The sequence below is a fragment of the Rhamphochromis sp. 'chilingali' genome, assembly GCF_963969265.1.
Source record: "Rhamphochromis sp. 'chilingali' genome assembly, chromosome: 16".
Classification (NCBI taxonomy): Eukaryota; Metazoa; Chordata; class Actinopteri; order Cichliformes; family Cichlidae; genus Rhamphochromis; species Rhamphochromis sp. 'chilingali'.
In genome coordinates, this window is record NC_137943.1 from 15,132,909 (window position 1) to 15,157,789 (window position 24,881).

Genomic DNA, 24,881 nt, shown 5'->3' on the forward strand with positions numbered 1-24,881 from the left:
AGTGTAGAAAGTGTGATTGCTTTCCCAGTCTCTAGTTTCAGATGGAGTGTTGGTGAAGTGTTTTGTTGATGCCTAAGAGGAGCAATGCTATTTATAGTCATTGAAATATTTGTAATGTAAGATGTTTCACGTACCCAGTTGAAGAAGTGACGCTATGTTTAGTATTGAAGCTAAAGTTAAATGATAGACTGGAGGAATCATTTCACACTGTGGTCTGGGACTTTGTTGACTAAGGCAGGTAAGTTTTCTTTAAAAAAAAAAGGGGGGAGCATCTTGCAGCTGTCCTTACATTGCCAGGTAAAGCACTCGGGTAGCAGATGTGACCTGCCAACCACATAAAGACCTGCGCCCGCCAGCTTCAATATTTAAACAAGCCCTGAAATATTCATCATTGCTCCCTGTGTTTATGTCCACATGCGTGTCCATTTTATTTAGATAGCTTAGGCGTGTGTTTGGTAAGAGGGTGGATTATTTTTACAATACTGGCTAGATTGTTGACATCAGTAAATTTATTCCACCTAGAGGTGCACAAATATATATCGAACAAACAGCTTTGTTTGACTGCCATTGGCTAATCAGCAAATAAGACATTGTGCAGATACAGATTTTATTTGTCATAATGAATTATTTGTGTGCTTGGAACATAAAGGGGAATAGATATCAAAAACAAAATAAACATTTTTACTTGGTAGTGGTGAAATAGTTATTTTAAACACTGGTATCAGCGCAGAATTTCACCCGTTCATCAGTGCATCCCTAATTCCATTACACGTCGCTACAGACTCTGTTTGTCTGACAGATCTAATCAATCTGTACAGCACTCACCGGCTTTGTAATCTCTCAGGTGCATACTCTACAGCCGTAATCTCAGGTGACCAGGTCACCAGGAGAGCGGGGCTTGGACGAAAGACAAGCAGATTAGCCGAGAAAACGCTGATAGAGCAGTTTCCTTGCTGGCAGGCATTGGAAGTTAATGCTGTGACAACATCACACGCGTCTCCTTGAAGGTTTTCCAGTGCGTGATGCTAAATTATCTCTGTGACGTCAGATGAATTATGGTTTTGATATTACCTAGGACGAATGCAGTTTAGTTTTTAGGGCATTTTTGTATTTAAAAGAGAAAAAAAATCTTTTCAACTCGAAGTTGGTCTAAGGTAATCTCTCCATGCTTCGGAGAAAGAGAAGGAGCTGCAGCCTGGAGGTTTTTCCAGTGGATACCTCAGTAGATGCCTCTCAGATGTTCCATGTGCTGCTGCTGTTGTTGTAAGACACAAAAAGCCAGCAGGTAGGCTAGCATTTGCCTCAGCTAGAGTGTTAAATGATAGTGTTAACGTGGCAGTAAACACAAAGTAAGCTCTTTAATATAAGGCCTAAGGCCGCTGCGCTGAGCTCTATTGAACTTTATTGTTCTTACACCATGTTTGCCTTTGTTCTCAAATTATAGCCTAGCTGGATGGTGAGACAAGCTGTTTGGTGTTTTTGCGTCATTTCTGGGTCTGTTTTTGCGAGCTTTCAGATAACCATAGGGTGGTTACAGGAGGAAATCTTGTTATACAAACTGAATAGATTTTTTTGTTAAGCCATTATGTCACTAACAGTACAGTTTCCTGAAAAACAAAGTTGGTTTATCTGACAGTTTTTGCTAAGCACAAATATGCCACTAAATTTGCCTTCACAGCCACTGACTGACACTCTTTTCATCTGGCTTAAAACATTTAAACCCCATGAGTGTTTGTTACAGACATTCATGTATTTGCTGTACTTCAAAAACAAATTTATTGGGTGTTTTGATTTTATTTCTTTTGAAGAAGTATACAGATGTCCAGTGTTGGTTGCTGGGAATCAAACATTTTGCTTTCACAAGCAATATTTTAGGAAATTTAAGATGTTTTTTTTAATCTTTGCCAGCAAAGATCTTTTAAATGATCGGTTATAAGGTGTTTAAAGTTCTAAAGCAACAGCAGCAAACATTACAAATACTGAATATCAAAGGTTCAGTTTTGGTTCAGCTGATTGGAAAAGGAACCTGTTTTGCTTTCTGGGGTAGGTCAAAAGGATGTGAGATCTACTATAATAAACACGCTCTATTGTTTTCTGTAGATGGAAGGAAGTGGCTAAACATTCCTACTTGCTGAAAGCCTTTGCTTCGAAGGACGTTTTGTTTTTCAGTCGTGGACGGAGCCATTTGGCTGTCGATTAGAGGACGAGGAGATTTTAGAGTTTATGTTTTTGAAGAAGAGAAGTCCAGACTGTGCTCCTCTCTTCTTTAGGATGGAGGTGTCCTGCCTGGAGCTGGCGCTGGAGGGTGAGCGCCTCTGTAAGGTGGGTGACTACAAAGCAGGCGTCTCCTTTTTTGAAGCTGCCATCCAAGTGGGCACAGAGGACCTCCAGGTGCTCAGTGCCATCTACAGCCAGCTTGGAAATGCCTACTTCCACCTGCAAGACTATGCCAAGGCCTTGGAGTTCCACCGGCACGATCTCACCTTGACGAGGTTGGACACATGAGAAACAGCTCTGTAAAAGGCCCTGCTGAGTGCAGCACAATGTTTATTTATTAACAGCGTGACGTGTCTTGTTCAGGACAATTGGCGACCTGGTCGGAGAGGCCAAAGCCAGCGGTAACCTCGGCAACACATTGAAGGTGCTGGGTCGGTTCGATGAGGCTGTGGTTTGCTGTCAGAGGCACTTGGACATAGCCAGAGACATGAATGACAAGGTGAGGCAACGTATTCGAGAAAATAAGCAATAAAGAATAAAAGTCAGATATTTGTATTCATGTATTTGAGAGTTTCAGAAGAAAGTGATCTTCACCACTCGTGTTTCCGGTTAGGTGGGGCAAGCGAGGGCACTCTATAATTTTGGGAATGTGTACCATGCCAAAGGCAAAAGTATCTGCTGGAGCGGAGCTGAGCCCGGAGATTTCCCAGAAGATGTCATGATGGCACTGAGGAAAGCAGCAGAGTACTATGAGTAAGAAGGAGAGCGTGTGATTTAATCAGAGTCATTTAACATTAGAAATAACAAGTTCTGTTACTTTGACTGTTGTGTCAAGTATCCAGTGTATTACAAAGTGAGCTGCTGGCTGACCGTTTGATTGCATATGCATTGTCAGGGCAAACTTGGCGATAGTGAAGGAGCTTGGAGATCGAGCTGCTCAGGGTCGAACTTATGGCAACCTTGGCAACACACACTACCTGCTGGGAAACTTTCGCAAAGCTGTAGCTTCTCATGAACAGGTGAGGGTGTCTTTTGGTAAGGAGTTCACAAGCATCCATGATGATGTTTTCTTTTAGTAAGTTACTTATTACGCCTTTTTAAATACAATGTTAAAATTCAGTGTTTCTGTTTCAGCGTTTGCTCATTGCTAAGGAGTTTGGGGATCGATCAGCAGAGAGGCGGGCTTGCTGCAACTTGGGGAATGCGTATATCTTTTTGGGGGAATTTGAAGTGGCAGCTGAACATTACAAGTAAGCCACACCTACATATGTGTATTAATGTTTGTTGTTGTTGGCCGCATTTGGTCTCTAGGCATGTGTGACTGGATCCTTAATCACTTGATCCTACATTGTCACCATGATTGTCTCCCCCAAAAAAGAGGAAATTGAATTATCAAATAACTGTAACATTTTTAGACTCTTTTCCTTACACAATAGTGGCAATATCTAAAATTCTATCATTGTATTTATGCATTATATTATGTTCCTATGAGCTCCTTCTGGGAAAGCAGGCCTGTATTGTATGAAGAAAACATAAAGCCAGTGTGCATTGTTTGAAGCATCTTGTCTGATTGCTTGTTAGGAAGACACTGCAGTTGGCGAGGCAGTTAAAGGACCGAGCCGTGGAAGCTCAGGCCTGCTACAGTCTCGGCAACACCTACACACTTCTGCAGGACTATGAGAGAGCCATAGACTATCACCTCAAACATCTCATCATAGCTCAAGACCTCAATGACAGGTACAGATGCAAACACAAGGTTTTATGATGCTTCTTTTGACGTAACTACAGTATGCCACAGTTAAATAGTATTTGCTTATGTATGGTTTCATTCTGTAGGATTGGTGAGGGCCGTGCGTGCTGGAGTCTTGGAAATGCCTACACTGCACTGGGAAACCATGACCAAGCCATGCACTTTGCTGAGAAACACCTGGAGATCTGCAGAGAGGTATGCACTGCTCATACTATCTTCACAGCAAAGCATTTCAGAAGTACTCAAAGCAAACTTGTTAAGAACAGATACAGAAATCCTTCAGCAGTAAAATTAAAAGTTGGTTTGTTCCTTCTGTTTTTTTGTTGTTGTTGTTGTTGTTTTCAGACTGGAGACAGAAGCGGGGAGCTGACAGCTCGTATGAATGTATCTGATCTCCAGACACTTTTGGGTTTGAGCTACAGCACAAATACCTCCACTGTTTCCGAAAATAAGGATATCGACTACAGCCTGCACGGTAAAAACTGTGTGACCTTCCCTATGCCCCTTGCTATAATATTTCAGATGCTTTGAATGTGTAGATTACGTAACATTGTTATTGTTTTACAGGAGCCAGGCCCAGGATGAGCAAACGACATAGCATGGAGAACCTGGAGCTGGTGAAGCTTACTCCAGACAAAGTAAATGTAAGAACTGCTCCACTGTAGTGCTCTGCTCACACCTCATCTACAAGAAGGGCTTCTTGTTACATCACCCTTTGCTATTGAACTTGTGATGATTGTGATCCATTTCTGTGCTGAAGGGTCAAAAGTGGAACAGCGACATCTTGACCAAACAGTCCAAACCCTCGCTGGCTAAGAGCTCCTCCAAGCTCTTCTTTGTTGGTCGTCTGCGAGGGAAGAAGTGCAAGTCTGGTGGCTCCAGTAAGGTCCTCCAGGACACCAGCAATACCCTGGATACCAGTCAGCCACCTGCACAGGGACCACAAAAAGTACGCAGACCTGGGGCATTCATTTGAAGATCACTCAGAGAGCACTCATGTATTCAAGATCAAACAACTTTTGCTGTTTTATTTTTATTTATTTTTTTCAAGTTGTTTGTTTTTGTTTTCCAGCGACTCAGCCCCGACATGCTCGGAGACGACGGTTTCTTTGACCTGCTGAGCCGATTCCAGAGCAACCGCATGGATGACCAGCGATGTTCGATACAGGACCGAGGCAGCAGGTTATCGCTAAACAGCGGCCCAGAGTCACCTCCCAGGACCATCAGGAAATGTAGGTCCATGCAATCCACCCACACAAAAAATATAACCACTGTTAAAATAATTTATAATTTGCGTACTTATTTATTTTCATTTGTAGCCATGTCAGAGTCTGCCAATGTGTCAGGCGCTCAGGGCAGGCGCTTAGAGGAGTCATCAGCAGCAGGGGGGAGCCTGCCAGGACTCAGGCTCAACCAAAACAGCAACCAGGCCGTGCTCAGCCACCTGATGGCCAACGCTGACAGCGCTGAGCCTGATGATGACTTCTTTGATATGCTTGTCAAGTGCCAGGTAACAGAAAAAGCATAGTTTACTGAATAGTTTGCTAATACACATTTATATAGTGCTGGGTGGGCACACAGAAATATTTTAGCTCCTATTTAAAATAATTGTGTAGTTAAAGAGTCCCAACAGTGGAATCCATCCTATACAAGAATGGTGTTTTTGAAGTGGATGCTGAAGGTAACAGGAAGCCGGTGTAACATAAGTAGAAGAGTGATGTCTGTTTGTTGTAGCCAGAGGTCAGGAGGCAGGATTCTTATTACCTTGCAAGAGATCAGCTGCACAAAGGAGCAAAGTATATTACAAAGAAAAAAGTTAGAAACAAGATTATAAACATCCTGTTACTCAGACATCAAAGTCATACTCTTTGCTTTCACCGTATTCCTTCCAGGGCTCCCGTTTGGATGACCAGCGGTGTGCTCCTCCCCCTCCTCCAGTCCGAGGGCCCACCGTACCAGATGAGGACTTCTTCAGCCTCATCATGCGGTCGCAGGCCAAACGAATGGACGAACAACGCGTCACCCTGCCTTCTGCTGCAAACGCTGCATCTAGGCCAAGCTCCAACTAAACAAAGCACTAAAGGGACTGTGAGGTCTTTTGTTTAATGAAGGTGTGGACAGTATCGTGATGGACCAGTGATCACTTCCTTGTCCTTTAGGACAACACATAGCATTATCAGCACTGTATGCAGTTGACAGTATGGGGGGGCGGGGGAACTCAGATTAACAAGGACTTTTCACACAGCTTGTACAAAGATGAACTCAGAGTAGCATCAGGGACAAAAGTGTTTTTTTAATAATTGTTTTTAATAATTCTGTACTGCTGCATACTCTCACTTCACCCTGTGTATTTTTAAATACACCACTGCAGGTATGTTTGTATTTATTGTTCTTGTCCCATGAACTGCCGTCCCACTGCTATGAAGTAGTAGAGGTATACTCATAGTGGTGTTTTAAATCACTCTTTTCATGTATTACAGCCCTTTACAGATGTGGCATACATGGCAGTGTGCGTGTCTTGTGCGTGTCTGTTTGATGTGATTTCATGGAGTTTCTGAGTTGTGCCATGTTGCAAGTAAAATGTAAATGTTTGAAGGTGTGATCTGTTCTGATTTCTGTGGAAACTTTTCATGAAAAAGTGACCATGGTGCTTTATGAATCTCATTGAGAAGAGTGTGTGTCTGTTTGTATGAGGTTTTTGTTTGAGTTAAGTTCCTGAAGTCGCACAGGAGGCACTTACAAAAGCTACTATGAGCAAACTGATAAAGTATGGATTTAACCCATGTACAGTCCGTGTCTCTTACCCTTTTGTACTAAATACTATGAGTTCAGAGGAATAAAACATGTCTGTTCATGTAGCCATCGTGACTTATTTGAAAATCTTAAGAAAAAAAAAAAAAAAAGAAAGAAAATGTTCAGCATCAAGTATTTAATCCAAAGAAGAAAAGCAAAACACAAAATGCAGAGTTTGTGTAAAAGACACTTTATTGAAAGTACCAGCAGTCAGACTTCAGTTAGCTTGAACTCATCTGTCACTTTTGAAAACAAGGCTTAATACAAGAGCCACTAGCATTTCAAAAACAAACTAACTGTACATACATAAACACAACTGAAATAAATACATCTATGTACGTATTAGTTTGGCCTTCATTGTTAAAATAATATATACTATACATTAACATATAAACTTAAATATGCATCTCTGCAAGTAAGTCAATATTAGAAGACGATGTTAAAAGGACAAAGTGCGCAGGTTAAAATAAAAAATAAAATAATATGCATATGCCCCAAACACTGGTTCTAAATAAATATCAAAACACCCGTGCGTCCATCCAGAATCCATTGTGCATACGGTCAGACCCTTGTTTGGGGAAAAGACTGCCATCTACTGACATTACACACACACAGCAGTAGACAAGCCAAAGCTTTTGAACACAGCCAAATCCAAACTGTATGCAAGGGCGCCCAACCAATAATCACATGCTGTACTTCCCTTTGATACTAACATAGTAACGAGCAAGCCACTGCAAAGACACCAGAACAGCTTCAGCGCAAAAAAAAAAGAAAGAAAACAAAAAAACAAACGCTGATTTTAAATTTAAACACACTAGCTCGTTTACACAGTTGGAGCTGCAGTAATACAGTGCATACAGTAATGTTAGACACCCCACGGGGAAGCACGAGATAGCCTGACTTCCATAGATTCGGCCTCCCGAGAGGAAAAGCTCACCACTGAAACACTGGAAAAACTACATTTTACATCAAATTTTTGTCTTTCTTAAACAATAGCAGCGTCTCACCAGCTGTAAAAAATAATGATATGCAAAAAGAGGAATGTATGATTCTCAAAATGACTTAACAAAATTTGATATTAAAAAAAGGACCATTTTTTGATTTTTTGTTTTTTGTTATGGAAACTGAGAACTCAAGGAAGGCACCATCATGAACAAAGCACTCCTGTCCTGTCTCTCCTACTCATCCCTTTAGGAAAAAGGACATGCAGCAACTGATTGGTGTGAGCAGAGAGCAAAAACGCAGGGCGAATTACAGGACGAAGAACGACGAAGAATCCTGCAGTTTTACTCCTCAGTGTGGTGATCAAGAAAGGAGAACATGCAACAAGTGTGCTTTTGATGTGTCCCAGGTGTGAGTCCCATTTGCTTTACTACAGACAGGAGGGAAAGGCTTGTTCACCAGTTTGTGTACCTATGAGTGTGTGTGTGTGTGTGTGTGTGTGTGTGTGTGTGTGTGTGTGTGTAAGGGTGGGTCAGTGTTTACAATGCAGAGGAGCAGTAATATTTTAGGGGAATGTGTCAGATAGAAACAACTGGCTCTGTGTGTATGTGTGTGTGTGTGTGTGTGTGTGCGCATACAAGTGTGTGTGTGTTATGGATTGTGTGTCCAAAGTGTGACAGTGCGATCAGCAGAGGATGAGAGGAAGGACAGGTCTTGTGTGTGCCATCGGCACTGGATCACTTTGTCACCGTGTTCTCCCACCACGGTCAGAGGCAGCTGTTTGGTCAGGTCACCTAGAGAGACGGAGGAGGAGGCAGAAAACCATCAGACACGCGCTAACATGTGGCCTCAAATATATACATACACTCTTAAATCTTTTAATATGTGGTGTTAAAGGATCTGCGACATCTTAACTAGCTGCCCACATGGACAAACCAAACTCTTTACCGTCACACGAGACAAAGATTGTTATTTGGCCACAGTGACAAGAGGTGCAGTATATTTGGAGGCGTTCAACCCTAAGAACACTGTACCAGCTGTCAAACATGCTGGTGGTAGCATCCTGCTCTGGGTTGTTTAATGTTGGGACATTGCACAAAATGAATGGAATAATGATAAAGGAGTATTACCTCCAAATTCTTCCAACTTCACCTCGAATCTACAGCTCAATGGTTAAAACTTGGACACGTCCAAATGTGATGCACCTATGATGTAACTCTAGTGGCAGACCTGGAGCCAATCTCACAATCATCCTTTTAATTTATATTTTATTTAAGGAGGTGGGGAAACCTTCTATAAAACAGGCATACTTATCATCATCATTATAATTATTATTATTACAATTACTTCTGATTATTAAGACTCAAAAGATTGTTTTTTTCCCCAGATGTTAGTGATCAAACAAGAGTGGCTTTTTAATGAAACATTTTTAAACTTTGTTTGAAGTGATTCTATTGAATTAAGTGCTGTTACAGATGTTTTAACTATTGTAGCTACACCACATCATATCCAGATGCAACCACTGTATGCGCTCTGAAGGTAGACATACCTTGGAGGTTGGTGACCACAACCTTTGTGTCATAGGAACCAGTGAGCAGGTAGTGCGCTCCAGGGGAAAACCTAACGGACCGAACGTCACTGGTGTGCGGCCGGTACACCTGGACGATGCGTCCTCCTCTGATGTCATACAGCATGCATGCGCTATCTTCCTGTCCTGTTGCTAGGAGACGGCCACTAGGATCAACTGCGACTGAGGCAACAGGACTCCCTGTGTAGTAAAGAAGGGGTGTAGTTGTATGAACTGTCATTATTTTCAAATCGAGAACAACAGAACCAATGATAACATTTACTATTTCTGGTATCTTGGCTCACAATTCCCAAACACTTGCTATATTAAGAGGTGAAACACATGATGCGAGCCAAACCTGAGCCATGGAAAGCAGTTCCCACTACCCGCACACAGCTGGGCACTCTGAGGTCCCAGAAACGCACCGTCTTATCTTGAGAGCCGGAAGCGATCATCCAGCCTCCCCACGTGTACAGAGACAGGATGTGTCCTGAAGAGAGATTACACATTGTCCACTTTCAGCATCATCCTTACTCTCTCTGACTTCCACTTTGATTTGTGCTGGACAGATGGAGGGATGGAGCAGTTACCTGTATGTCCACTGAGGGCGTGCAGACCCTGTCCTCTCTGGCAGTCTGTGGTGTAGATGTTACAGTCTCCGGCCCCGGCACTGATCAAGATGGCTCCTCCACTTTCAGGCCCCTCCATGAAGGCCAGGTCTCTTATGGTACCGTCATGCATACTAAACTCCAGGTCTGGGCCTAGGATGCACAAAAATAAACAAAAATGAGAACACTGGCAATGCCACAAACGGGACGACCACCACACATTCACGCTGAGGACACTTACCTGTGGCGTTGCACGTTTCTGCGCTGAAAGGCAGCACTTTGACATATTTGTCATTGGAGCCTGTAGCCAGCAGCTGCCCACAGTGGCTCCAGGCCACACAGTAGATGGACCCTTTGTGGTGTTTGTTCCTCTTAAAGCGAACCACCGGCTGCTTTGTTGGACTTGAACCACTGAGGAGAGGAAAAGGTGGTCAGCTACTGTATGCAGAGATGAAAATAAACAGTTACTGGTTTGAACTTTCCAACTATTTACACACTAACTTTAACTAATATGGAAGAGAGGTTTATAAGCTAACTGACAGATCAGTGACCACATGGCAACCACCAGTCGCTAGGGAAAAATGTGTATTGCACATCTAGTTGCTGGCTGTTATATGGTCATTAAAAGGTACTAAAAAGTCTACTTTTCACTCATATTTTAAAGGATCAGAAACAAAAAGATGGGTTTTAACAGAGATGTGATGGATCATACTAAACAAAAAAAAATGGAAAAGAGAACATCTGTTAACATTTAACATTCACTTTTTTGATTTTTGTTACCTCGTGTCGAGCGTCTCTGGATAAGCGCACACGCGTAACGTTTTGGAGTTGGAGCCCACAGCGTACAGCGCTCCAGACGGGTGAAAGGCAACGGCTCGAATAGCCTGAGTGTCTTCCAAAGAATGCACCGGTACAAACAGGCTTTTTGGTTTGTCACCCTGAAAACACGCCATATACGAAAAACACACATTAGCAATGAGATTACAGCACCGTAATCTCATCTGATCTTCTCTACCCTATGACATGCATACTGCTGTGACATCACTGCCATTCAGATAAAACTGTTATAATCCGCTTAGCCAAATTAGCATTACACTGGATCATTTTAAAGTACAATGTAAACAACAGAGAATGTGCTGAACTTTAAAATCACACCACACAAGGTCAGAGCTAAACTAAGGGTAACACCTGAGTAACAACCTGAAACTGATTATTAACACCAGGTCTGTCATAACTGTTATTTCTAATGACGGCTGTCATTCTGCTGTCACCGTGTGTGTGTGTGTGTGTGTGTGTGTGTGTGTGTGTGTGTGTGTGTGTGTGTGTGTGTGTGTGTGTGTGTCCGTCCCTACCTCTTTAATTCGGGATAAAGAGCCTGGAGAGTCACCTTGTTGGCCTCCTTTTGGTTTTTGCCCACTGTAAAAAACAAACAAACAAACAAAAAACAGGGGCCAGTAATTCAACAAGCAGGTTTAAAAAACAAAAACAAACAAAAGCAAACTCACAAACCTCATTGTGGCGACAGGGGACTCATTTGGAGGCGGCACAGGCCGACCCCCTACGGTGCGTTGCGGGGTGCTGCTGAGCACCCCTCCCCCTTGGGTCCGGCTCTGCTCGGGGGTTACAGACGGAGGGTTGTTATTGTCCTCGGAGGCGGGCGTGTTCCCGTTGCCATTACACTGCTGCGTCAGAGATTTTACCTCTTCTCCCAAATTCTCCATCCCCACGTTGAGCTCTTCCAGCTTCTGGATGGACCTGCAACAACCAAACACACGAGTTCTGTCTCCAAAGAGGCAACTTGTTTTCTTCTTTCTACTAAAGACTTGTACCTGCAGGCCGACAGCCTGGTTAGAACTACAAAGGAAAACTCAAATATTAATGTAATTATTCACAGCTAGCCTTGTGAATAATGGAGAGTGCTACGTAGACTGGGAGAGGGAGGATGGGGAGGATGGGGAGGATGGGGAGGATGTCTCTGAGGGCAAATCAAAGAGCTTTTGTCCCGCTAGAAGAAAAAAAAACAAAAAACTATTTTGTCACCTCATTTTTAATCACTGAGCTGAAGCTAACTGAAGTGGTTTTGTGGTTAGAGAACATACAGTAAAAATATACATATAACATAATGCTACTGCAGTTTTGAGAGGAAACTGTGTCTAATATTGTGTACAACACAAACACACATGAGGTGGTGGTCCCATGTGTTATGTTGTAGCTGATTAGAGCAGATGGTGCAGTATAGACAGGAGGGGGTGTGCCATGCAAGCGAATCCACATGGGACTCGTCGTTTTTAAGAGCCTTAATATGTTAACCTTTTCTGACAGCTGCTCCTCTGCTGTTATACGACGGTCAATGTCATGCAGGCTTCACTTCAGCAAGCTGTCCCACAACTACCATGACAAGTGCGCCATACGACTGAACAGCTGTCTGTACCATATTTCCCCGAACTGTGAGATGAAGTCTCATTTTGGGGATCTGGTCCATTCTCCCCAGTTTAAGCTACTGCATTGCACTGTTGGTACAACCCAACCCTTCACGTGTTTACAGTGAAACATCTGCAGGGCTATATATATAGCTGCTGGATGAGATTAAATGAATAAATCAACTGCATATAACAAGAAATAACAAGAATTCAGTTTTTAAAATGCTTTGGTTATGCAGTCTACAGACAGATATCTGTATATGAATAAGAAGAATCTGCAAGCAAGCAAAATTTTTAGTATTGGAAGCTTTCTGGTTTCCATTTATCATCTGTTAGGCTCTAATGACCGATAACATTTGAAGGTTTTGGTCATGTGCAGGCATAAAGTCGAGCTAAAGGCAGACTGCATTTGCTCAAATTCAAACTTGACTAATGCTTAATGGAGAATCTGCTTTATTAACTTTTATCACTTTATCCACATTTGAAAACAATGGCCGGCAGACTAAACAGGAAGTCTTGGCCTGAATATCCAAAAACCCAACAGGAAGCCCTGAAAATCAGGCCGTTACCTGCGGAGGCTGAGTCAGCAGTTTAGCTGACTCAGCTGACTTGATACAAAAAAGCAGGACGGGACTTTAGAATAAGAAAGTTTATGTGAATGAAAGGATGAGCTTCAACAAATAAAAGATCTTGTAAACAGCATGATTATAGTGCTGAAGTAGACGCCACCCGTCCATGTCTATGCGCCTGCTTTTGTTTCTTTGTGTGAACCACACCTCTGGCTGAATGTGCAAACAGAGAACGCACATTCCTCATCTTGCAAAGAGCATTTAAGTCATTTCGTTCGCTGCGTTCGTACCTGTTGAGGAACTTCTCTGTGAGGCTGTGCTGCATGTCGCTGGGCGGGGGCTCCTGCTGGACCCCTCCCTCCAGCAACATCTGCTGGTACATCTGCCTCTGCTGCTGCTTCTGCTCCAGGTGCTGCTGCACGCGGAGGCGCTGGCGATAAAACTCCTCATACTTCTCTGTTGAGTCACGAAGCTGGGAATGAAGCATAAATATTTAATATTAGAAGCACATTATTTATACCTTTCTTTTTATTGAGCTGCATCATGTTGCACACAATTGAAGGGATAACCTGTAAAACATGGTGTTGCAACTAACCATGAAATCAAAATGTGTTTCCACCAGACCTGACCCGGCCTGCCGTCGCAGAGGATCACCATAATGAAGTTTACAGGATGATGGTGGCTTTGATGAAGCTACTCATCAACCGTGACTTTCTTCTACTGCTTCATTCATTTTAAAGGTTCAGTTCAATGTGAAATCAGATTTCCATTCAGATTGTTTCACTGTGAATTGCACAGTTTTGTAGATCAGCTGATGTCACAGATGTCTGCCTTCTCAAGTACACTGAATTTGTGAAGACTATGCAGCGATGCGCTCCAGAAATCATGACCTCTGACTGAAAAGGTCACTGAGATTCTAGGGTATGAATCTGAAGATCCTAGGTCGCCTCATCCTTGAGTTACCGTATTCACAAACTTGGGTGATTACGCCCCCCGCCCAGTAAGGTGACAATAATACACCAGCAGCCTTTAACAGCTGAGGAGTAAAAGAAAAAAAAACTTTCAAGAAAAAAATGAAATCACAAAACTTGTTGAGAGCAGTTTGATCTAAAAACTAGTAACCGGGTCGAAATATCAGCCAAAAACAAATTACTTTTTTTGACATGTACTTTCCATTATATTCAACATAATGCATCTCTACAGTGGACATCCAAACTCACGCAGAAACAATGCAAACTGTTCTAATGTAACGCTTTAAAAGAAAAAGCTGCACAAACCAAGCCACACCAGGCAGCTTCAACACTGCTCAAAGGCAGAAGTGTGATCATGTGACCCCTGCTCCGCGCCAGTTCAGGTATCAGCGGAGGAAGGAGGGGTCAGACAGGGAGCTGAGGACAGATCATTTCCCCCCTCTGTCCTCTGCTTCCTGTCCTCGCAATCTGATGGGAACAGACCTACCGGGTGTTGGGGGGGAGGACAGAGACGCTGGCATCGCGCCAGCTTGGAAAAGGGACAGAGAACAGAGAGGAAGAGAGGGCAGGGACGTGACTGTGAGATCACAGAGGTCCCAAAGTCTGCTTCTGTTTCTGGCCTCTTTGTGTGTCTCCAAGGTGACGGGGAAGGCAGAGGAAAGCACCAGCTTCACACTGAGCTGCACAAGAGGCCCCAGAATAGAAACCATGTGACAGACAGACACAGATACTGTGTTCACGATGTGTTTACGGGCAACACGAGGGCACTGATGAATCATTTTTGTGGCTGTGCTCCTAGGCTCTCGAGCCACATGTCCCCACTGACCCCGGATCATGACCTGGATCCACCAGCCTCATTGGTTACACAAAGCAATCGTTACAGAGCATATTATTAATGTTTAAATAGCTAGTGATGACTTTAGAAAGCATAATACAAATGTGTATGTACGATTTCCTTAATGCACTCTCATCCACACTAGATAACAAAACCTGGGCTGCCAATCAGAAGTGAAGAAAGACTAAAATACCAAATACAGACTAATCGGAACTGGTACTGTAGGCAACACCCATTAACGAAAGAAAACAATTAGGGAAGCTTAATAAAACACAGCACTTGTTTGGAAATGTGTTCGCATGCAACAGGCCTAACCAGTTCAAAAAGCAAAAGTCGCTGATGTTTACCTCATTCCTGTCAGCAGAACCAGCTGACGGAGCGTCTTCGCCCGGAGCTGAGGCAGGACGCGTGTTCTGGGCTCCAGCTGAGCCCATCATCTTATCCACAGGTGTGTCTGTCCTCGACCTTCACCGAGAAAACACAAACCCCAGAAAATCAATCAAATAAATCAACATCAATAATGGATCTTGCTCCCTTTTTGTATCTCTAGGAAAAGATTTAGAGACAGGAAATCTGTTTAAGCTCCAAATCTAAGCTCTTACGTTTCAGGGGATTCCTCAAAGATGCTGTGGCAGTCGGAGCTCTCCATCATGAGACTCCTGCTCAAGCTCTGCCCTCCTGCTCCCGGGTAGTGAAAGTTGGCAAACGAGTGGGACATCGGAGAGACCCCTTTACCCGGCGCTATTTCCCCGGCGCTCGCTCGCTTATCCTGGCCGGAGAGCCCGTAGGACAGCCCGTCCAGCGCTGGGTTCAAGGAGCGCGACATGTAGGTGTCAGCGGACTGCGGGCGGCGAAGGGGGGAGGAGGGGTATGGCGACAGTTTGCTGATGAGCGGGGTGAGGAGATCAGAGTAGCCAGTCTTAGCAGGCTTGACCAAGCGGTCTATGTGGATGTTGAGCTGCTTCTGTTCGAAGGCGCAGGAGAAGACGGTCTGGGCGAGGTTCTGCATCCAGGAGAGCAGCGACAGGTCCAGGTCGTCGCAGCCGTTACCGCACAGCATGTCGACGCCCAGGAGGACCTCGCTCTCTGTGATCTCCTCGCCCGTCGCTTTGCTCTGCACATAAGCGTCCGAGAAAGACCGGTTAGAGGCACAAACTCACTCAGGCCGCAGTCTTTACGTTAAATTTTAGCGTTTCACACCTGGCAGAACTCGACACAGCACTCATAGAGGACTCCCTTGAGAAGCAGCTGAAATAGTCGATCCCTGCTGGCCTTGAATCCAGCCTCACTCAGCTTCCTGTCTGCGGGGATGAACTCGGCCACCATGGTGCAGGCCTCCTCGAAACACTGAACTCTGGCCGTGCTCGGGTTCCAGTCCTGAGGGGACGCCAACAGAGAAATGAGACACAAAAGAAAATACATAGACAGTTTCCTCCTGCTGCTTCGATATTATGCAAGTCTTATTCTGTAACAGCAGACTGCGTGCCTTGAACTCAGCATGATTTGTGAGGCGAGGGAGTGTGAGGAGCAGACACAGCTTGCTGTAGTCGTCTTTAGACGGACAGAACTCCTCCAGGGCGTGGAGGCATTTGACAGCTTCCTGCATGGTGAACTCCAGCTGAAAACACATGAAATATATATTTTTATGTAACAGATGATCAAGGAGACGATTCCTCTAAAAAACAGAATCAATCTTCTCTCAAAGAGCACACTATTGTTTTGGTTTTTGCCCTCTCGCACTGCCACGCGCTGAAAAATCACCACCAGCACACAATCAGGCCCGTTACACAAGTAATACACACCCCCAGCTACAATATTAACTGTGAGCATGCTCACTAGTACACGATATGCACAGATGTCCAAAGAAGTGTGAGCTAATCCAGTTTAACAGGACACGATGGCTCCGACAAAGCATCACAGGCAGCATCCACAACTACATCATGTTACAGCAGACTCACAGCTAGTCTAATTTGAGAGGATAGATGGAGTTTTCATGCAAGTCTGGTTGTCTGATTATACAAAATAGTGTGTGTCTGACTTCAAATTATTAGCAATTAGGACTAACAGAGAAATTAGAATCATCTCTCATATGAATCTTTTATAGCCTCAGCAGGGGAGTTTATGACAATGTGAATATTTTATTATGTACATATTATTTCTGCAAAACATTTAAAAAGGCTCTGAAAGTTAAATATGTCTGGACTCTTTTGGTCTGGTACATGTAATAACCCATCTATTACCAAGAAATCCAGCCATCTATTTTCCTTTTACCCAATCCAGCTGTCACTGGGCAAAACGTGGGGTACTCACTGGACAGGCTGCCAGTCCATCGCAGGGTTAACACATCGAGACAGACCACCATTCATGCTCTCATTTGTAACTACGACCTATTAACCAAACATGATGTCGGAGGAAGCCGAGGTACCCACACAACCACAGGGAGAACATGCAAACGCCACATAGAAAGCCCCCGGCCGGCGAAGTCAAACCCCGAACGTTCTTGCTGGGGGGCAACAGTGCTAACCACTGTACCACCGTAGCATTAGCCTATAAAGTATGTGTTCCTGATCCTTGTTCCTAACGCTGTCCTACTGGTGTACGCGATCCAGAACAAGGAGGGAGAAAACAGTCATAATCAGCTGTCACAGGTGGACAGATGATCTTTGTTAAGTGTTTTATCCACAACAGCAAACAACTTCATCAAAGGAGCAAATAAAGAGCTTAATCCAGATAACTTCTGACCGCAGTGTGGCCATCAGTCACTCCTTAAATGTCAGTGCTGCCACCATTAAACACAGACCCACACACATAACCCACCCACTTATAAGCAGAGAGCTTTTAAGCAGACTTCCACGGTTTCCTTTTCAAACAATACACATTACAAACAGTTTTTACCTGTTTTTATCTTGACAGTGGCCCACCTTGTTCACAGCCTAACAACACGTGACTGCTATAAAGGTTGGAAATTCAGGTTTTGTTTGGCAGGTTTTGATGACAGTCTTTAGTTTTCTGACTTACGTGCTGTGGCTCGTCTTCTGCAGACATGGCGTTATTCACACACAGAGCCTCCAGAAACTTCTGCTTGAGGATGATGTAACGAAACCTGGTGGCAAAATTCAGTCCTTTTACTATTTTTACATACACTTAGGAAAACATTACATCGCCTGTTTGTTTTAGTTATCAGCGACAAAGTGTCAAATAGGTAAAATGAACTGAATATGTGAAAAGCTGCAATAAAAGAATAGGAAGCCTCACCTTTTTCTGTCAAACTTGTCCATGCACTCCAGAGGCTGAATGAACTGCAGGACCTCATCCCACTGCCCGTCGAGGACCAGTTGCCTGAAACAAAATATTTATGTGACCTATGAATGAGAAGACTCACGGTAACATAAGGGTTTTTTGAATATCTTGTGTTTACTACAACAAAATGACAGCGTATAACAGAAACTTGACACTATTTGGTGAACCACTAAAATGTATTTTAATACTCAGATTCAGCAGACTGGCTTACTTCCAAAGCAGCACTCAAACATCCAGTGTGGAGGTGCAGTGTTACACTATCCTCACCATAGAAGATGCCATCAGAAACACTAAACTTACTGGACTGACTGGAACAGTTTCCCATTGCTCCTACTTCACAGTAATTCTTACACACCTGTATCTAGTCTGTACAGAGTGACCACTGAGTTCACTTACCTGAGGAAGAGCATGTCGTCTGAGTAGAGCCCGTTGATGACGCCGCTCTCTTTCTCCAGAGCGAGCATGCTGATGTGCAGCTTCCTGGAGTTGAGAAAGTCCAGGATCACCTTGATGATCTCCACCTCCTTCACATTTATGGTTTCCTCTGCTGTCATTGTGACGACGGGCTGCCAGTTACAGGATGAAAAAAAGCAAAACACAAATGATTAAAAAAATGTTGGGAGTGAAAACCATGGACAAAGTTAGAGGCAAGGCTGAGATGGTTTGGACATATGCAGAGGAGGGATCGTGGCTATATCGGACAAAGGAGGAAAACTACAGGATGTAGTGTAGTCATGGATATAGTAACTGAGGACATGCAGAGTAGGCGTGATAGAGGAGGATGGTGGCGACAGGATGAGATGGAGGAAGAGGAGCTGCTAAAGGGAGCAGGCAAAAGAAGAAGATTCATTCTCTTTGAAAAGAACAAATCTCACTGCTTTGGATATTATATTAACTGGATTCTGGGTAACACTGTCCACCTCCTGAGGATAAAATAGTAGGATTAGTTTTAATGCATCGCCAGGCACCGTGACTTCAGGATGAAACATGAAACTAATTTAGGGCCTTTTTTAGCAGGCAAAACAAATGCAGAAGCTTGTAAAAAGTAGATTTTAAGACTGAGATTACAGGTTTGCATTAAGTCTTCCAAAAAAAACAAACAAACAAAAAAAAAACAGAGGTCATTGTGTGCCAGTCTGTGTAAATGTGTTAAACACGCTAAAACATACAAGCCAGGCAAAACAGAGGTTTGAAGTCAAAACATTAAGGTGCCGCCTCAGAGGTTGTGTTTACACTGGAGAAAACAGCACGTTATATGACTGTCGTGATACTATGTAGCCTCTGGTGTACTGATGGCTGTCTGTCGTCGAGATCGGAGAGATTTCATTTATAAAACTCCAGATAATCACAGCCAGGCACACAAACACACGCACGCACTGCAGTACCGCTAAGCTAGCCTGAGAGATGGCTAGCTAATAACACTGGCACTAAGCCACAAGTCAAACAGCATAAGAAGCTTAGGCTACTTGTTAGCTTTATATAGGTCCTGGATCCAGCCTCCGGATTATGGCAAAACCATCAAACAGCTAGTTAGTGACAGAGCTCATACAAAGCTGACTAATTTCACTGGCTGACTAGCTTCAGCCAGGCCGAGGGGAGAGAGGCATCATCCGCTAGTTAGCTGGGCGGGCGGGGTGCTCACTGACAGCGTCCCCACCGACCACAGTAACCCTCCGCCGTGCTGCCATTACCCTCACCTGTTTCTGAACATACAGGGGATGAAAACGCTGGCCCTCAACGCCGCTCCGTGTTGCCCACAGCCGCTGTCACGACGGTACCGGTGCGGTATTGTCAGCGCCGTTTGTTTCGGTGTCTGTCGGTCCCTCCCTCCTCCTCCTGGTCTCTGACGGTGTCCCCTCCTTGCTGGATGTTTCTCTGCGGTCTGTTTGTTGCCCAGCCTGCCTGCCTGTCTGCTGCCTGCAGGGGCACCGCCTCCACCCACCCATCCATCCATCCATCCATCCACCCACCCAGCAAACAGCCAAACTTCACACAATCAGCAGCATTAAACAGTGTATTATAGAGATAATGGCATTTTGTGAAGGGAAGGTGTGCATACAGTGAGGCTTTTTTATTGTTGCCTTCTTGAACGTAAAGACACATATTTAAAGGAAAAAGAATAAATAAACCATGTGTGACCCCTTTAGTATACGGGACGTATCTATCTATAAAAAAAGATAATAATTTTAAAAAAAGAAATCAATCTATTAATTAAATTAATTACTTCAGTTAAGGCGGAAATTAACAGCATCTGCATTAAGATGATGTGTTTGAGGTCCTCTGGTGGTCTGTTTGTGCAACATGCATGACATGCAGTGCAGGTTGAGATGGCTTTCAAGATCAAGACAAGCTTTATTATCCCCGAGGGGGACATTTGATTTGTAGTCAGCAGCATAAATAACACACATAAAGTATAAAGCCAAAAAACCACAAATCACATAATTAAAAAACGTAATAGTCGTAGGAACAAATGAGAATTTAAATCGATTTTTTTCTGCACTGAGGGAAAAAATGCCTCCTCCCTGAAGATAACAGCTGATACTCTGAAACAAAGGATGTGTGCCATCACCCCAAATCCTTTCTGCCTTAAGGGTCACCCTCCCTCTGTACATGAGGTCAGGATCATTTAGCTTCAGTACCTGCCACTTTGCTACACAATTTAACTATATGCTCCAACCTCTTCTCCAACTTATCTAAAATCAGTAACTATTTCCTTCATTTTAAACACATTAAATGTTTAGAAGGGACTGTCCACACCATGCTTGAGATTCATCTACAACTGGGTCACAATCTGCATCATGAAGCAGAGAGATGACCACTGAGTCGTCTGCAAATTTGATTATATGTCAGTCCTGATCGAGGTTCTGACTCTCATTTGTATAAAGAATAAATAAAAGTGGAGACACGAACCTTAGGGGAACCGGTGGAAGGTAAAGTACATCTGATATTGTTGACTTTCACTTTCTGAGGTCTATCTGTTAAAAAGCCTCACTGATTCAGATTCCAGGTAAGTTCACAAACATAAAGGTTGAAGAAGAAGAAGACTGATTCCACGTTTTACTGTATATAATTACTATTAATTCTCTGTATTGTACCTTTAATGTATGTTGGCCTGTTTGTCCTGCAAGATTGGTCGGTCTTCTTCTTTCTTTTATTGCATGCTGTAAATACAAAGTCCATCCAAATATTGCAGGAAGGCCCTGCATCAAGACAGGTATACTTCAGAGATATCGATCTATCCAGTTAGGAAGCATAAACCATTATGAATCTGCTGTGAATTGTGAATTTCACCTGCTTTGGTGCAAATGAAAGTTATAACAAGACATCCCCCAAAAAGAGAATGGATTTGCAGGTGCTGGCCACAGATATTTCCTTTTCTCTTTATCTATCCTGAAGGATTTTTCTCTACTTTTGCTTTTTGATAGTTTCCATGCTACTGCTGGCTAAGATAATAAATGCAGCTTATTCAGCTCCTCAAAGATGCAGGAGAAACCATGAGGTGGACCATTACACACAGGGAGAGTGGACAGGGCCATATAAGGGCATCAACAGCGCAGCAGTACTAGAATGAGTACTTCGTGCAGACTAGTCGTGCATGTTTCTGAGCAAAATGTCAGAAACATTAGCTTTGAGGGCTCAACATCCTTTAGTGAGACCTGTGCTCAAAGCCCAGAACAATGAAGCTGAATTGGGATTTGCCCAAGCGTACCAGAGTTAGCGGGTCCACCAGTACTACCGAATTCTTTGCACAAACTAGAGCAAAACAATTGGCTGCCAATGGATTTTGTTTTGTTTTCAAAGCAGTGCATTCTTTTTCAAATGACCCCAAACTGCGCTATACTGCCAAACATACTTCCTAGTCTGCCTTCACACACATATGAACCCACAGCACTTTCATCATTATCACACTGTGGACAAGAGCATTTTTACAGCTCTTACTTTACTTAAGTCGTCACAAAGACAAGCACAGATAGTTTATTTAAAAAAGCACATTTTATGACACAGACATGTAATGAGACACCATACGTATTATTGATAGCTGGCATTTAATAAAGCTCAAAGGAATAGAAAAAACAATAACAACCACAAAAAAAAAAAAAGAGATCCATGAACAGTTGAGCATAGTTTGTTAATTGAAAAGAAAATGAGTTCAGAGTTGGAAAAAAAAATACTATGGTTTTCTCTGTATACTTGCTGGGTTTTATACAATACCACACTAAAGCCTGTGTGAGACTTTACGCACTCTCAGCTACACTTTGCATTCAGCACACTTCCTTCAACATCTGCACTGCTTCCATTAGTACACACTTCCATCAGTTAAATGTTGTTACAAAAAATACTTCTATATGCCAAAATATATCTGTACAGTGTAAACACATACTGAAGGAACGTATGATTTTAAAAAAGAAAATGTAACAGTAACGTAAAAGAAATGTAATAAGCATGTCCTGAAGAGGGAACATCTTCGATTAGACTCGACAACAGTGGACGGGGTCCTCAAGTGCTATTTACAACTGTGGACGACCTCGAGGGCGATCACGCTCTTTAACAGTTTATCCACATTAAAGTGACATTTGTAGTGTTTGTTAGATCCAAATGCAACATGGTCAACGGCGAGCATTCGAAATCACTCTTAAATTGCACAGACTGATGACACAGTGTGGGATGTCCGTCTAATCTAATACTCACGATAGTCTCGTCAGCGACGCTGCTGAGCGGTCACACTTTTTGCATCTGTAGCACAACAAAAGGCCCCCGAACGACAACATACCGACACGCACGTGATAAATTATAAAAGCTACTCAAAAAGCTACCACAAGCTGACTTGTTCATCTTTAATGGAACTGCCATTATATACAAACTAATTTAACTTATACAGGTACAGCATATTATGTTTCTCTGAATAAAATCTAAGACGCCTTTTTTTAAAAATCATCTTCAAAGCATCGAAATCGCACTGAAATAAATTAAGAGCCTATTGCAGGTGCTTTCCAGAACAGTTTGATGGTACTGCACATGCTCGATAATCTCATCATTTTATTCGGAAAGTAAGTGCAATCACCAGCTGAGGTATTTTGAACCCTCACTCTTCATGGCACTTCACTATACACACACACACACGCTCATTCGAACACACACAGACACTAAATTTAACCGTCTAGAAGTTTTTCAGTCACGTGTACAAAAAACAAACAAACAAAAAAAATTACATGCCTCTGATCAAAGATGGGGAGGCGGAGGGGGGGGGGGGTAAGCTGATCCCTCATCTGTGCCGCAACAGGCGGTGACAAAATAACGTTAACACTCACGGTGTGTTCGTCTGACACAAAACAAGCATAAGGCCACACATGATCAACTCAGAGAAACCAAACGGCCTCTTTCAGAGGCGTGACATTCAGTGCTTCAGTGGTTCAACTAGATAAGGCATTGGTTCGCCTCTTAATATTTTATTCCATCTCTCTCTTTGTTTTGGCACATGAGAACATTGATGCACGTGCTGACGAGTACACACTTGGGGCTCGTTTGAAGCTGTCCAAATGGTTACAGCCAGCTCTGATTTTGTGAAAGTAAATCTGAGGCCCACCCGTGTTCTTACATTCCAGTTGTGATTTCTAAAAGTGGGAATGTCAATAAAAGAGCAAAATCCGCAAAGTCCTGTGTTTTTGCTCCGACGGAGCACATCCAGATGCTGCCCAACCCAATCTGGGCACTACTTGGGGTGTTTTTTGGGCGTGCCCTGTTTCTTCGTCTGCCACAGATGGCTGGCGATGGTAATGGCATCCACGCTGGCGGACATAGTTTTGGCAGGGATCTTGCTGAACTGCTTCCTATCGGAGTTGTACTTGTACAGAGCTTCGATCATCTTTGTTGTAATATTTTTCGGGCCGATGCCGGCCAGTTTGGTGATCTCCTCGGTTTCAGGGCAGTAGGTGTAAACGGACCGGAACTGGCAGCCGGCATCGCGAAACAACACCAGGAAGTTGTTGGCTTCAGATTTCTCCATTTCCTATGGTGGCAAATTAAAAGAAAAACAAAAAAACATCTCATTACGGTTTGTTACGCTCTTTTTAGTCAGGAAAAATATATTTATACACACAGATACAAAACATACATCAAGTATCTTGTTTTTCTGCCCTTCATTGACTTTGCCAGCCAGGCAGCAGTGAGCCAGGGCGTTCTGGATGATGTGCTTGTTGGACTTGGCACTGGGCTCCTTATAAAGTTTAGGGCCTGTGGGAACAACGCACAAGCGTGAGACTGCAGACAAAAAAAAATCCTTCATTGTTCAGCAGCTATGCAAATGTAAACAAACTATCTAAACTCCTGTGTCTACCTGTGTACTCAGTGTTGGAGGGGGTGGAGGAGGTGGTGGAGTCGTTTTCCCAGTCCTTCTCTCCGTTACGGCTGCCGGCCGAAGGACAAGAAGAAAAGCCTTCCGCGGAGTCTGGCCTGGAGGTGATCGCAACACAAACCAACAAATGACACACGCAAACATAACCACCACGAAGACGACAGACGAGCGTGGACACGTTACCGACACGTACGCCAACAAAATGCACACACACACAGACATGCACACACACAGATGTGGCAAAATAAGGTCAGACGCCGTGACACAGATCTCCAAGCCCTGCCTGTTGTCCCGCATTACATCATCGTACTGTCATAGTCAGATGAAACGGAGCAGCGAGGGGCAGAAACGGCACGTTCATCCAAGCAAAAGCAAAGTCTCGGTGCTGTCTTTATAGGTGCTGCGAGGGATGAGCTCAAGTACTTATGAAGGAACGAGCAAATACACTGCTGAAGCAGAGAGCAGCCAGCAGAGAGGAGAGAGCAAACAACAGCCTGAGAGCAGCACTGCACAGGACGGGAAGATGGGAAAAGAAAAAAAAAACAAGAAAGGTGGAA

The 24,881-nt window shown here is 43.5% G+C and overlaps 3 protein-coding genes across 8 annotated transcripts in view; 1 reads left to right on the top strand and 2 right to left on the bottom strand.

The window, feature by feature from the left end:
• The window catches only part of gpsm2 (G protein signaling modulator 2), an 11,867-nt gene extending 4,988 nt beyond the window's left edge, over window positions 1-6,879 (top strand). For 2 of the 4 annotated variants that reach the window (XM_080861936.1, XM_080861937.1), the window contains 13 exons: window positions 2,271-2,492; window positions 2,581-2,716; window positions 2,831-2,970; window positions 3,113-3,236; window positions 3,352-3,467; window positions 3,799-3,954; window positions 4,054-4,162; window positions 4,313-4,442; window positions 4,535-4,611; window positions 4,728-4,916; window positions 5,040-5,199; window positions 5,287-5,477; window positions 5,860-6,879. In XM_080861936.1, coding sequence (XP_080718062.1) covers window positions 2,271-2,492; window positions 2,581-2,716; window positions 2,831-2,970; window positions 3,113-3,236; window positions 3,352-3,467; window positions 3,799-3,954; window positions 4,054-4,162; window positions 4,313-4,442; window positions 4,535-4,611; window positions 4,728-4,916; window positions 5,040-5,199; window positions 5,287-5,477; window positions 5,860-6,036 — 1,927 coding nt within the window. In that variant the 3' untranslated portion in view covers window positions 6,037-6,879. Of the gene's footprint in view, window positions 1-2,270; window positions 2,493-2,580; window positions 2,717-2,830; window positions 2,971-3,112; window positions 3,237-3,351; window positions 3,468-3,798; window positions 3,955-4,053; window positions 4,163-4,312; window positions 4,443-4,534; window positions 4,612-4,727; window positions 4,917-5,039; window positions 5,478-5,859 lie in introns of all 4 variants that reach the window. The other 2 variants (XM_080861934.1, XM_080861935.1) reach the window with 1 other exon arrangement.
• Window positions 6,880-8,163: 1,284 nt separating this feature from the next.
• Window positions 8,164-19,871, bottom strand: wdr47a (WD repeat domain 47a). Of its 3 annotated transcripts, none has more exons than XM_080861932.1 (17): window positions 19,686-19,871; window positions 18,369-18,538; window positions 17,928-18,011; window positions 17,691-17,775; window positions 16,159-16,290; window positions 15,873-16,049; window positions 15,275-15,786; window positions 15,020-15,137; window positions 13,157-13,338; window positions 11,387-11,632; window positions 11,230-11,293; window positions 10,658-10,815; window positions 10,119-10,288; window positions 9,860-10,030; window positions 9,628-9,759; window positions 9,252-9,470; window positions 8,164-8,496 (listed from the first exon to the last, which is right to left on the bottom strand). In XM_080861932.1, the coding sequence occupies exons 2-17, from the start codon at window positions 18,524-18,526 to the stop codon at window positions 8,354-8,356; spliced, it is 2,751 nt and encodes a 916-aa protein (XP_080718058.1). In that variant the 5' UTR covers window positions 18,527-18,538; window positions 19,686-19,871; the 3' UTR covers window positions 8,164-8,353. The 3 variants fall into 3 exon arrangements, with proteins under 3 accessions (XP_080718058.1, XP_080718057.1, XP_080718059.1); XM_080861931.1 differs by having other exon boundaries at window positions 19,670-19,871; XM_080861933.1 differs by lacking the exon at window positions 19,686-19,871 and adding an exon at window positions 19,439-19,599.
• A 2,078-nt stretch (window positions 19,872-21,949) lies between these two features.
• Window positions 21,950-24,881, bottom strand: part of camsap2b (calmodulin regulated spectrin-associated protein family, member 2b) — a 34,666-nt gene continuing 31,734 nt past the window's right edge. Inside the window, exons 19-21 of the mRNA XM_080862125.1 lie at window positions 24,307-24,422; window positions 24,085-24,203; window positions 21,950-23,979 (exon numbers count right to left, since the gene is read on the bottom strand). Coding sequence (XP_080718251.1) covers window positions 23,683-23,979; window positions 24,085-24,203; window positions 24,307-24,422 — 532 coding nt within the window. The 3' untranslated portion in view covers window positions 21,950-23,682. The remainder of the gene's footprint in view (window positions 23,980-24,084; window positions 24,204-24,306; window positions 24,423-24,881) is intronic.